The following is a 12,451-nucleotide window of genomic DNA, read 5'->3' on the forward strand; positions in this document are numbered from 1 at the left end:
ACCTCTGACTGGAGATTTTACAATATCCTTCCTCTGCCACACCCACCAAGCCACACCCACAGAACCGGTAGTAAAAAAATTGGAATCCCACCACAGTCCTGTGACATGCCTCCACATGAGTGAGCAGGTGTAATGGCAATAAGCCTTAGTTTTTTAATCTGACTTGGTGTTGACTAACAATTGCTGGGACTCAAATACCTTGCTAAACCATAATGTGGTTTGTTTTATTTGCATTTAGCACATTCTCAGAATCTAACCAATGATCACACCTGTCTTACGTCTGATCTCAGTGTTCCGGCGTCACTTTTGTTATCACTGCTCAATTGTTTCTCTTTGAGCCATCAACAGCATAGTGAAATCTTGCACTCATAACACACATTCAAATACAGAGCAGCATGTAAGCTTCATTTAACAATAAATTTGAATAATTGTACAATCAGACAAAGGTGCCACTTACAGCAAGGTCAACCAAACTAAGAAATGCTATAGCTAGTCAATCATGTCAACTACATGTTCAACCACTTAGTCCAACAGTAGATGAGATTTATCTTCAGATCCAACATTCATCTTCTGGAATTTTTATGAGGGAGTTCTTTTGAATGTTTCTATTGACTTTCTTGGATGCAGAAATGCAATTAAAGTAGGTCTAGCACTAATGCCTCCCTGTATCAGTAGCCTTCTGCTGTAGTAATCTGGTAGCCCATGGTAATCTGGTAGCCCATTACGAGTCTGGTCGCCCATGGTTGGGTTTCTCTAGTTCCAAGGATCTTTGAATACAGTAGGAATTAAAATGGATAACAATTAAATTTCTGTTTTGGAATGTGGATAATTTTTTTTAACTGCTATTATTCCTTGATCCACCATTCAGGTTTAATAAGCTTTTCTTCCACCTTTAATGTAAATGAGTTAGTACTCAGTGAAATGAAGTTTATAGTTTGAAGGCTGTATTTTTCAGGAAGTGCAAATCTTGATGCTGAAACTTTGAATCCAAATAGGCAGAAATAGTTTTCATGCCTGCATGACTTATTTCAGTTCTAGTTGAGGGGTGGGTGTGGAGGAGCCTTGACCTCATTCTTAAAAAACTTCCGACTTGTTCCTCAAATTCATTTTCATGTTTTGCAGCCTCAAAGGATGAAAATGACTAAGCAGAGCTTTATAAAGACCATTGTTGAATGTTGATTTGCCCATAACAGTTGCCAAAAGTATTTCTTTCCTTTTGAGGTGAATATCACAAGGTTCCAGGGTCCACTCATTTGATGATTTTCTTTGTGACTGTAAAGTTGATGTTCTTACACAGTTTTTAAAAACAAAGTAAAAAAGATTGAAAGTTAAGTCTACACAGCAATAAATGTATCCAAATTTGCTGCTACCACAGCCTCCATTCATTGATCCTACGTTAACACAGCTTGACTAATTTTCAATAGTTCGGATGTTCTCATTCATAAAAGCTTGTCTTTTAACAGAATTTGTTAGACAGCAACCAGACTTCTTCTATGGACTTTTTGCTGATACTAAAACCAGGCAAACTTTCACAAGTACTGCAAGTGGTATAGGAGCTATACTGTATATAAAGAAACCATATGTAAAAATTTATTTTTATCCTCCTTTATTATTTTAGAATAGAATAGAGCTGGAAGGGACATTGGAGGTCTTCTACTCCAGCCTCCTGCTCAAGCAAGTGCATAATCTTGATGCTGAAACTTTGAATCCAAATAGGCAGAAATAGTTTGCTGGCATGCCTGCATGACTTATTTCAGTTCTAGCCTCACAGAGGGGTGGGTGTGGAGGAGCCTTGACCTCATTCTTAAAAAACTTCCGACTTGTTCCTCAAATTTTCAGGACATTTAGGCCTGTTTTGCAGCCTCAAAGGATGAAAATGACTAAGCAAGTGGCTTTATAAAGACCATTGTTGAATGTTGATTTGCCCATAACAGTTGCCAAAAGTATTTCTTTCCTTTTGAGGTGAATATCACAAGGTTCCAGGGTCCACTCATTTGATGATTTTCTTTGTGACTGTAAAGTTGATGTTCTTACACAGTTTTTAAAAACAAAGTAAAAAAGATTGAAAGTTAAGTCTACACAGCAATAAATGTATCCAAATTTGCTGCTACCACAGCCTCCATTCATTGATCCTACGTTAACACAGCTTGACTAATTTTCAATAGTTCGGATGTTCTCATTCATAAAAGCTTGTCTTTTAACAGAATTTGTTAGACAGCAACCAGACTTCTTCTATGGACTTTTTGCTGATACTAAAACCAGGCAAACTTTCACAAGTACTGCAAGTGGTATAGGAGCTATACTGTATATAAAGAAACCATATGTAAAAATTTTATTTTTATCCTCCTTTATTATTTTAGAATAGAATAGAGCTGGAAGGGACCTTGGAGGTCTTCTACTCCAGCCTCCTGCTCAAGCAGGCGACCCTATACCCATGATGGTGAACCTATGGCACACGTGCCACAAGTGGCACGCAGAGCCATTTGTGCTGGCACGCGAGCTGCAGGCATACTTAACCTCACTGCGCGCCTCACAGCTAATTTTTTTCCCCAGTTGGTTTGATGCCTTTTTCAGCCTCCTAAGGCTTGGAAAAAGCCTCTGCAAGGCTTTTCAGGACGAATTATAGGCCTGTTTTGTCACTTCCTGTAATACCAGAAGTGATGAAACGGGCCTATAATTCATCCTGAAAAGCTTTGCAGAGGCTTTTCCCAAGCCTCTGGGAGGCTGAAAAAGGCCTCAAACCAGTTGAAAAATCAGCTGTGAGGTGCAGTGCAGGTAAGGGGGTGGCAATCCCCCCTGCCACATGCGCAGGGGGTGTGGGGAGGGGCACACGCATTACATTCTAGGTGCTGACACGCAAGTGCATGCGTGCACGCTATTGCGTGTACAATTTTTGGCACAGGAGCCCAAAAAGGTTAGCCACCACTGCCCTATACCATTTCAGACAAGTGGCTGTCCAGTCTTGAAAATGTCCAGCGACAAAGCATCCATGATTTCTGAAGGCAAGCTGTTCCACTGGTTAATTGTTCTCTTTGTTAGGAACTTTCTTTTTAATTCCAGCAATCCCATTGCTTCTCTCCTTGATTAGTTTGCAACCATTGTTTCTTGTCGTGCCCTCTGGTGCTTTGGAGAATAATTTGACTCCCTCTTTGTGGCAACTCCTCAAATATTGGAATACTGCTATCCTGTCATCCAGGGGTGGATTCAAAAATCCCAGCAATTGGTTTGCTGCCCGGTTGCTGGGTGGGCATGTCCATGTGGGGGTGGTCTACAGGAACTTCTGGGATGGCTGTTTTCACCTTTAAAAAACCATTAAAATAGTTTTGACAATAATATATCACATCACTCTTTCAAAATTAGAAATATTGAAATATTTAATAATTAGAACATGCTATGCCTTATAATTTTCTAGAAACAATGGCTTGTTTGATTATTGCAACAGATATAAAAAATGCAGGTTACAACCACCACCAACAAAATAGAGGTTATGTAATTTTGTCATGCTGTGAACCACTGACATCTTAAAAGACAGCTTTCTTATTATCTTGATATCACAAATTTAGGAATCTGCAGTTATTAATTTAATAAACTAAATTGAAAATCTTGAAATACAGTGATTTTGAAATGTAACACAGGGGAAAAATCCCCTTGAGCTGGTTGACTCTTCTTAATAATAAAAGGTTAGAAAATTACTTTTACTTGGAGAATTGAAGTTAGAGGAAGACTTAATATCTCCCTTGAGCGTGGATGCTTAAAAAGAATTTCTTTCCCTTGTATAAGCATTTCTCCTTTCTTTTAATATTGTTGATACAGTTTGATAATTAAAACAATGTCCAGGGCTGTACTACTTAAGACTTCTCAATTGGAATCATAAATTCAGTTGAACACTTAGAACAGATTTGACATAATGCAATTCCCCTTGATCTAAGTATATACCTATATAAAAATGTGATGAGAATTTTCCTCTGCAAGCCATAATTATGCACATGTTCTGTTAAAAAGGATCCAGTAGAAATTACCTTTTTTATCCTAGTATTTTAAATACAATTATTGTACAGCTAAGGTATTAGCTATTGTAATATCTCCTCTCTGCCTAGTCAGGTTGTCTATCTGTAAAGCCCAAAGGACAGTCCAACCAGGCTTGTCTCTGCCTGATCTTGCAAACTCTGCTCTATGATGCATTGGGATCCAGATTATCCTTCCAGTTCTGTTTACATAAGCCAAAGATAAAAAAGAAAGAAAGAAAAAGGCTAAATCAAAGGCTAAATCATTACAAAATGCAACAATAATTATCTCTGAAAACCCTGCTTGTATAGAATCCGTGACTGAATGTGGACCACATACAATTCATATCCTCTGGTCTTTAAAATAATAATAATAATAAAAAAACAAAGTTTGAGATACATTTCATCAAACAATCTTTGGTGTCTGTCACATAAGTTTTCCCAGAGCATTTGACAACCTTTTTGGCAACAGTCCAAGCACAGTAATTGCAAAATTAATAATAAATTGACATATTCCATATTTTTGAAATATTACCATCATACATTAAGTCCATTAAATCTTAAATGCCTCCTGAGAACCTGATTCCTTGTGAGAATATTCAACCATTTTAGAAGCTACCAAGAGATATGATTAAATAATCTATGCTAAGATATATTCAAATATATTGCATGTCCTGTAAAAGAATGTCAATAATTTTTTAAAAACATTTGTTAATAACCCCAATAGATCCAAAAAATAATTTTTGATCAGTTAACTTCATTTTAGGATCACAGAAAACATATTTAATTGAATAAGTAGTCCTTAACTTAAGACCATTTGTTTAGTGGACGTTGAAAGTTATTACTATGCTGAAAAAAGTGACTTATGACCAATCCTTACACTTATATGACTGTTTATTTATAAAATTTATTGGCTTCCCATCTTACTATAGGGTAGCTCTGGGCAGCTGTTGCAGCATCCTGCAGTCATGGGATCAAAATTTGGGAATATCAGGGTAAGTAAAATAGATCCATTGCAAGCAAAAACTCCGAGGCAGGTGGATTCCTCAAATAATAGCTTTATTGGAAATATATTGGCACATATCTGGTGAAAACCAACTCTGAGGGGGCCCTTGGTTTTCACCTAATTAGAAGTGAAAGTTTTTCCCTCCGACACATGGCCCAATCAAGACAGTGTCTGCTGGTCTGGTGACATCTCTCGTCTTACCTCCAGCCAGGTGTGAGAACATCCTTGGTTCCCAAGAGAAAGTATTTTATTTTGACTACACAACTCCAGCTATCGCGAATCCCCCCTCCCTATCCCTCAGCTTCAGCGTGGCAGCACTGAAGCTCCAAGATGGCTTCGGCCAGGCCAGCTTCAGGGTTGATGGGGCACTTGGCAATCTGAATGTATTTATAACATTTTCAGGGTCCTGGGGTCACGTAACTGCTACTTATGATCTTTCCAGCCAGCTTCCAATAAACAGTCTCAATGACAGAAGCCAGATTTGCTTAATGACTGTGGTAAAAAGTTTGTAAAATTGGGTGTGACTCATTTAATGACCACCTCACTTAGCAATGAAAGTTCTTCTCCCAATTATGGTCATAAGTTGAGGGCTACCTGTACATTAAACCTTGATGCCAATATTCTAATTTGTATTTTAGAAAATTCCAGCAGTCTGTTCCAGATTCCTCTTATATTATCCATATTTATTTAGTATTTTAAATTTTTTTTAGTCAGACTGATTTGTTGGCTTAGCTTTCTAAAAACGTTTTTCTACCGTATTTCTCCAACAATACGGCCTCCCCCAATAGGAAGTCCCAGCATGTTTTATGGGCATAAAATCAAATTAAGCCCCTTCCCCCAAATTAAGGCCTATATTAAACATGCAAAATGGGAGGGAATGGCGGTGGGGGCTTGCCGTTAGGAAGTAATTTTGTTGCATACCCGGATATGGTGCTGCCTGCATTGACTTTGGCATTGGTGGAGCACTTTGTATCAGGAGACCTTCCGCCACCGTTGCTTTCCCTTCTCCCCATGCTGCCGTGGCATTTAGAGCAACGCCGCGGCATTTGGCGCAGCCACGCATGGCCAGCCAGGGTGGGTTGGGCTGCCCTCTCGGGCAGGGGAGGCTTTGTCATACTGGTAGTAGGGCATCGTTTTTAAAATAATTGCCTTTGCCTTTGAAGGAGAAGGGAAGGCGGCGACAGGAGCGCCTGAAGCCGAGTGTCTCCGCCGTGTTCCGGTTGCAGGGAGGGGCCCTGGCTGGCCGCACGTGGCTGCGTCAAATGCCGCGGCATTGCTCTAAACGCCGTGGCAGCATGGGGGGAAGGGAAAGCAATGGTGGTGGAAGGTCTCCCGATACGAAGTGCCCCACCAATGCCGAGATCAACATCCAAGCGATCGCCGCCTGCCCACCCAAGGATGCAAGGGGGGGGGGAATTAAGTCACCCCCGAAAAGACGGCCTAACCGTTTTTTTCGGGGTCAAAAAAAAATAAGGTCCGGCCTTATTTTGTGAGAAACACTGTAATACATTTGTATTGATGTAGATTACTGTAGCAACAATAGCTCTGATCCACATAGAGCATAATAGGTGCTTTAAATAAAGGTATTAGTATTCAGCTACTTTGGATGAGTTATAGTTGTTGTTTTTTTAATTTCAAAGGTTTTAATAATATCATTAATCATGAGACAATTATAGGAGTTGTCCCATTTTCTACCCACATTTTTGAAAAAACAAAACAAAAACACTTGCCATTTTTAGTTAAGAATTATTCCTGGGAGCTATTTTCTCATGAGAATGGGTATCAGATTTTAATTTCCTGTTCAATATTGTTGAAAGATATTTAAAATGCTAGAAATACAACAGATTTCCTATTATCCTTAGAACAAAACATTTACTGGGATTTCATGGATGCTATACTCCTGTCATCTTCATTTCATACGGAAAATATGTATAACCGAATAATATAATATAATATGTATAACCAAATAATATAACTGGAAATCAGGAAAATTACTGCCATTTTCATATGAATATCCGAGCTTTAAGAGAGAGAGCCTTGGAGTTTGACCATTCCATGATATAATAATTAGCATACCAATTTATCTAAAGCGTGTCCCCATACAATCATAAATCCTCTTAGTTTAAAAAAAGCTGCCATTTCTTCAATTTTCTGTAATAGCTGTCCAGTTATTTTAAAGTATAATAATACTTTTAAAGGACTTTAGGTTTTCCCTATATTTATGATGATATCTTTCATTAGGCCACTTGCAATATTGGTTTGCTTGGGAGAAAGATAGTTGCCAAGGTAGCATGGCTCCAAATGCCTTCCTTTGACTTGTCTCTCTCCTTGTACAAATATAAAAGAAAAAAAAAGGTTGGCAATTTTTTCTCAGCGGGGTTATAAATAGAGCTCTCTGGACTTCTAAACAAATCTTTCAGATGTTCTCCCCTTTATTGCTATCCAAAGTGAGGAAGCTCAGATGCCAAGCCTGCCACCTCCTTGATCCTAACAATTCCTTAAGTGGTCCATTTCATTTTATTTATTTGTATCCACCTTTATTACTTTTACAAATAACTCAAGGTGGAGAACATATTCAGCATACCTTCCTATTTCCTCCACAATAACAAACCTGAGGTGAGATGAGTTGGGCTAAGAAAGAGTGACTGGCCGAAGATCATCCAACTGGCTTTCATGTTTAAAGTGAGGTTAGAACTAAACAGTCTCCTGGTTTCTAGCCTGGTGTCTTAATCACTAGACCAAACTGGCTCTCTCATTTCCTGGATTCTTGTTGTCTCATTTCCTGTATTGGATCATCGATCGCTGCAAAAAAAAATGTAGAAAAGTCAGGTGTGGTCATGTGATACCTAGACGTATAACCAAAATGATTTAGAACCATAATTCTGGGCTCAATGACAGTTAAGACTATGTTGTTATCTGATAGTGCTTGAAATTAAAAATGTATATGAAAGGCTAGAATAAAGTGTAGCAATTGGTAACATCTTCTATGTTACTGTATGTGTATCTTTGTTTTTTGTTCTATGAAAAGTAAAAATAAAATATTTGTGTTTTTCTATAGTATAACTAATAAATATATTTTGTTATAACTTACATATCATTAAATCAATGAAATACATTGGCATTTGATAAGAGGCTAAGTAATTCATATATTTCAAAATGATCCCAATTTTAATTGTTTTGGAAGAAAAACTAGAAATAATCCTTTCCCATGGTTTCAAAATCTCTGTCAGGGCTCCAACAAATCCACCCTCATTGAAATCAAAAGTCTCTAGCCGCATCTCAGAGAAAAGAAAATTGATTTATTAGAGGTTGCCATGTTGGCGTGTCGCTGGGTGCAGCCAATACTAAATCACATCATACATTTCCCCCTTGACCCTGGACTTCCCCCCACCCCCTGGATGTGACTTCTCCAATGGGACACATCCATCTCCAAGAGTCATCCATCATGCTCTCCAATAACCTTCTTATGCTCTGACAACTTTGGGCTACCGGGGTGATTGTCTAGGCATTTCAAGAATGCCTTGTTTCCCCCCACTCCCTTTTTCTGGCAGCTAAAAAGACCAAAGGAGTATCTTTTTAGTTGACAATTGCTTTTCTTTTAAAATGTGAAAATATTGTTCCAAATGTAATATAGGTAGTCCTCAATTTACAACAGTTAATTAGAGACTGTTTGAAGTTACAACAGCACCGACAAAACTGACTTATGACCATTTTTCACACTTATGACCATTGCAACATCCCCATGGTCCAATGATCAAAATTCAGACACTTAGCAACTGACTCATATTTATGATGATTGCAGTGTCTCAGGATCATATGATCACCTTTTGCGACCTTCTGACCAAGTCAGCGGAGGAACTAGATTCACTTAACAACCATGTTACTAACTTAACAATTGCAGTGATTCACTTAACAGTTGTGGCAAGAAAGATCGTAAAATGGAGTAGAACTCACTTAGCAACTGTCTCATTTGGCAACAAATTTTGAGCTCAATTGTGGTCATAAGTCAAGGAGTGTCTATACTAACTGTTACATGGAGTGGGATAATTTTTATTACATTTTCTATACTTCTATTAAAATTAATGTTAAAAATTATTTAAGACTTAAGGCTTGTTAAAACTAGTGAGAAATAACAGCAACTTTTGGGATAGCGTTGCTTAGATTCAGCTAAGTGTTCCCTTTGCAGGTAGTCCTCAGCTTACCACCACAGTTGAGTCCAAATTTCTCATTGCTAAATGAGACAGTCGTTAAGTGAGTTTTACCCCATTTCGTGACCTTTCTTGCCACAGTTAAGTGAGTCCCTGCAGTAGTTCAGTTAGTAATAACGGTTGTGAAGTGAATCTGGCTTCCCCATTGACTTTACTTGCCAGAAGGTTGCAAAAGGTGGTCACATGTCCCCAAGCACTGCATCATAATGACATCATAAATATGAGCCAGTTGCCAAGTTTCCAAATTTTGATCAGGTGGCCATGGGGATGCCGAATTCGTTGTAACTGAAAACTGGTCATAAGTCACTTTTTTCAGTGACGTTGTAGCATTAAGCGAATGGTTGTAAGTCTAGGACTCCCTGTATATTCCTCTATGGTTGTGTGTAAATATGTGAATTTACATTGGTGACAAACTTTCCTTGAACTTCAGCCACCGTGACAAACAACGTTGTTGAACTGGGTAATATTAATAAGTTCGTTTTCTCTCCTTCTAGAGCCAGCAAGCCCCAGATGTCTGACAAGATGTCAAGTTTTTTGCACATTGGAGACATTTGCTCTTTGTATGCAGAAGGTTCAACAAATGGATTTATCAGCACTTTGGGGTAAGAGCTGCCATTTTATTTTGCTGCATAGCATATATTTATTGACTGTCATTGGAGAAATATGGGACTAGTCATCTAATAGTGTATGCCAGTGGTTCTCAACTTGAGGTCCGTGGACTCCTGGGAGGAGTACAGTCTCATCACAAGGGGTCCACGAAGACTTGAAGAAATGTTATGATTTAAATCTTGGGTTAAGTGTTAGAAGTCGGTGGCCATGGTCTGTGGCCAGAAAAGGGATTTCAAGTGGGTCCATGGAGAAGAAAATGTTGAGAACCACTGGTGTATGCCATCATCCAGTGTTTAACAGTACTGGGTATCTCTTTTTTCCCCCTACAGCCATAAATCCTGGGTTAAGAAGTTTCCCAGGTGAGTGACCACATTTCAGCCAAATCTAATTTTTTTTTTAAAAAAATCTCCCTCTTACTTTCCTTCATTTTTGATGCTCTAAGAACAGTCTTAAAAGAGATATCAAAGAATGGAACTACGTAGGTATATATTCTGGGTGAAGAATCGGGAATGAAAGATGTTTAGAAGGAGTTCTTGTTAGCAATGAAGCAATGAAAATGGTGCACAGTGGGGTTTTTTCCCCTTGACACATCATGAACTAGATCCAAATCTGCTACTTTGTAGAGTTGATAGTAATTATTAGCAATATTTTTTTCAGAAAATGCGGAACTCAGTAAGTGGGCAGCATTCATTCATTTATTTATTTTATATCACCCAATTTCTTCCCGACTGGGCAGTTGATGGATGAAAGCAATCAGGACAATAATATAATATAGTGATAGAAATCAGAGAACGAAAGATGGCAAAATCCGAGCAACAAGCAAACCCAACATTTTCCAATATGGGATCTTTAGTAACCCTCACCAAAAGCCTGAGTGAAGATCCAACTCTTCAAGGTAGTACAAAAGTACAGAGAAGAGCAATCAGGATGATTAGGGGACTGGAGACTAAAACATATGAAGTACGGTTATAGGAACTGGGCTTGGCTAGTCTAGTGAAGAGAAGGACCAGGGGAGACATGATAGCAGTCTTCCAATATTTGAAGGGCTGCCACAGAGAGGAAGGGGTCAAGCTATTTTCCAAAGCACCCGAAAGCTAGACAAGGAATAATGGATAGAAACCGAACAAGGAGAGATTTAACCTGGAAATAAAGAGAAACTTTCTGACAGTGAGAACAATCAACCAATGGAACATCTTGCCCTCGGAAGTTGTGGGAGCGCCATCACTTTAGACCTTCAAGAAGAAATTAGACTGCCATTTGTCAGAAGTGGTGTAGGATCTCCCGTTTGGGCGGGGGGTTGGACTCGATGACCTATAAGGTCCCTTCCAACTCTGATTATCTGTTATCTGTTATCTCTGCAAAACACCAGCAGGATGGGTACCACCTGGATCAGTGTGAGAGGGCAGATGCTGTTACAGGTCCCAATAGATGGCATTGATTAATTGAAGGAATCCTTTCCAAGATCAAATTATCTGGGCAAATTCTATGGGAGGTAGGCAGTTCTTCGAGTACCCAGACCCTATGCCATTCATTTATATTAGTCCTTGACTTACAACCACAATTGAGCCTCAAATCTCTATTGCTAAGGGAAACATTTGTTAAGTCAGTGTTGCTCCATTTTATAATCTTTCTTGCCAGAGTTGTTAAGTGAATCAGGGCAGTTGTTAAATTAGTAACAGGGTTGTTAAGTGAAGCTGCCTTCCCCATTGACTTTACTTGTCAGAAGGTCACAAAAGGAGATCACCTGATTACAGGACACTGCCACTATAACAAATATGAGCCAGTTGCCAAGGGTCTGAATTTTGATTATGTGACCATGGGGATGCTGCAACCGTCGTAAGCAGAAGTGGTATTCAGCAGGTTCTGACCAGTTCTGGAGAACCGGTAGCAGAAATTTTGAGTAGTTCAGAGAACCGGCAAATACCACCTCTGACTGGCCCTGCCCCCATCTATTCTCTGCCTCCCAAGTCCCAGCTGATTGGCTGGGTCTTCTTTTGTTGCCCTGCACAGGAGAACAGAGCTGGAAAGCAGGTTAGTGGGTGGGGAGGGAATGGAGATTTTGCAGTATCCTTCCCTTGCCATGCCCACCAAGGCACGCCACGCCCACCAAGCCATGCCTACAGAACCGGTAGTAAATTTTTGTGAATCCACTGGTCATAAGTGTGAAAAATGGTCATAAGTCACTATTTTCAGTGCCTTTGTAACTTTGAATGGTCACTAAATGAACTGTTGTAAGTTGAGGACTATCTGTACTAAATATAGAATTTTAAAGGCCTACTCTAAGGAGTTTGGTAGTGCATATAAATTTTGTGTTAACATTGGTGAACTCACACCTTAAATTGTGCAAAGCTATGGTTTATTTTAATTTACTGAGTAAGACGGAATGGTGTGGTTTTGATATTGAATCAAAAAATAGTTTATGTACTGTAATAACTGCGCTTAATGAGACCATGACAAAATTAAACAAACCACGTTGTGATTTAGTGTGATATTTGAACTCAGCCATTGGCTGTGTGTGGACTTAGTACTATGAACAGATGATGAACATATACAACAGGGAGCCTTGGCTCATATATCATCTCTCTTCTCCAACAGCACTTTTAGACTTCATTGTCCATACCTTG

At 39.0% G+C, this 12,451-nt stretch overlaps 1 protein-coding gene across 5 annotated transcripts in view; it reads left to right on the forward strand.

Annotated features, from left to right (window-relative positions):
• ITPR1 (inositol 1,4,5-trisphosphate receptor type 1) overlaps nt 1-12,451 on the forward strand; it is a 246,074-nt gene that overhangs the window by 21,921 nt on the left and 211,702 nt on the right. For 3 of the 5 annotated variants that reach the window (XM_087954609.1, XM_087954611.1, XM_087954612.1), the window contains exons 2-3: nt 9,713-9,820; nt 10,157-10,186. In XM_087954609.1, coding sequence (XP_087810735.1) covers nt 9,729-9,820; nt 10,157-10,186 — 122 coding nt within the window. In that variant the 5' untranslated portion in view covers nt 9,713-9,728. The remainder of the gene's footprint in view (nt 1-9,712; nt 9,821-10,156; nt 10,187-12,451) is intronic. The other 2 variants (XM_087954613.1, XM_087954610.1) reach the window with 1 other exon arrangement.

Source organism: Notechis scutatus, chromosome 2, assembly GCF_049901735.1.
Source record: "Notechis scutatus isolate UNSWTSFEM ecotype Mainland chromosome 2, rNotScu1.2, whole genome shotgun sequence".
In the NCBI taxonomy this organism is placed as follows: Eukaryota; Metazoa; Chordata; class Lepidosauria; order Squamata; family Elapidae; genus Notechis; species Notechis scutatus.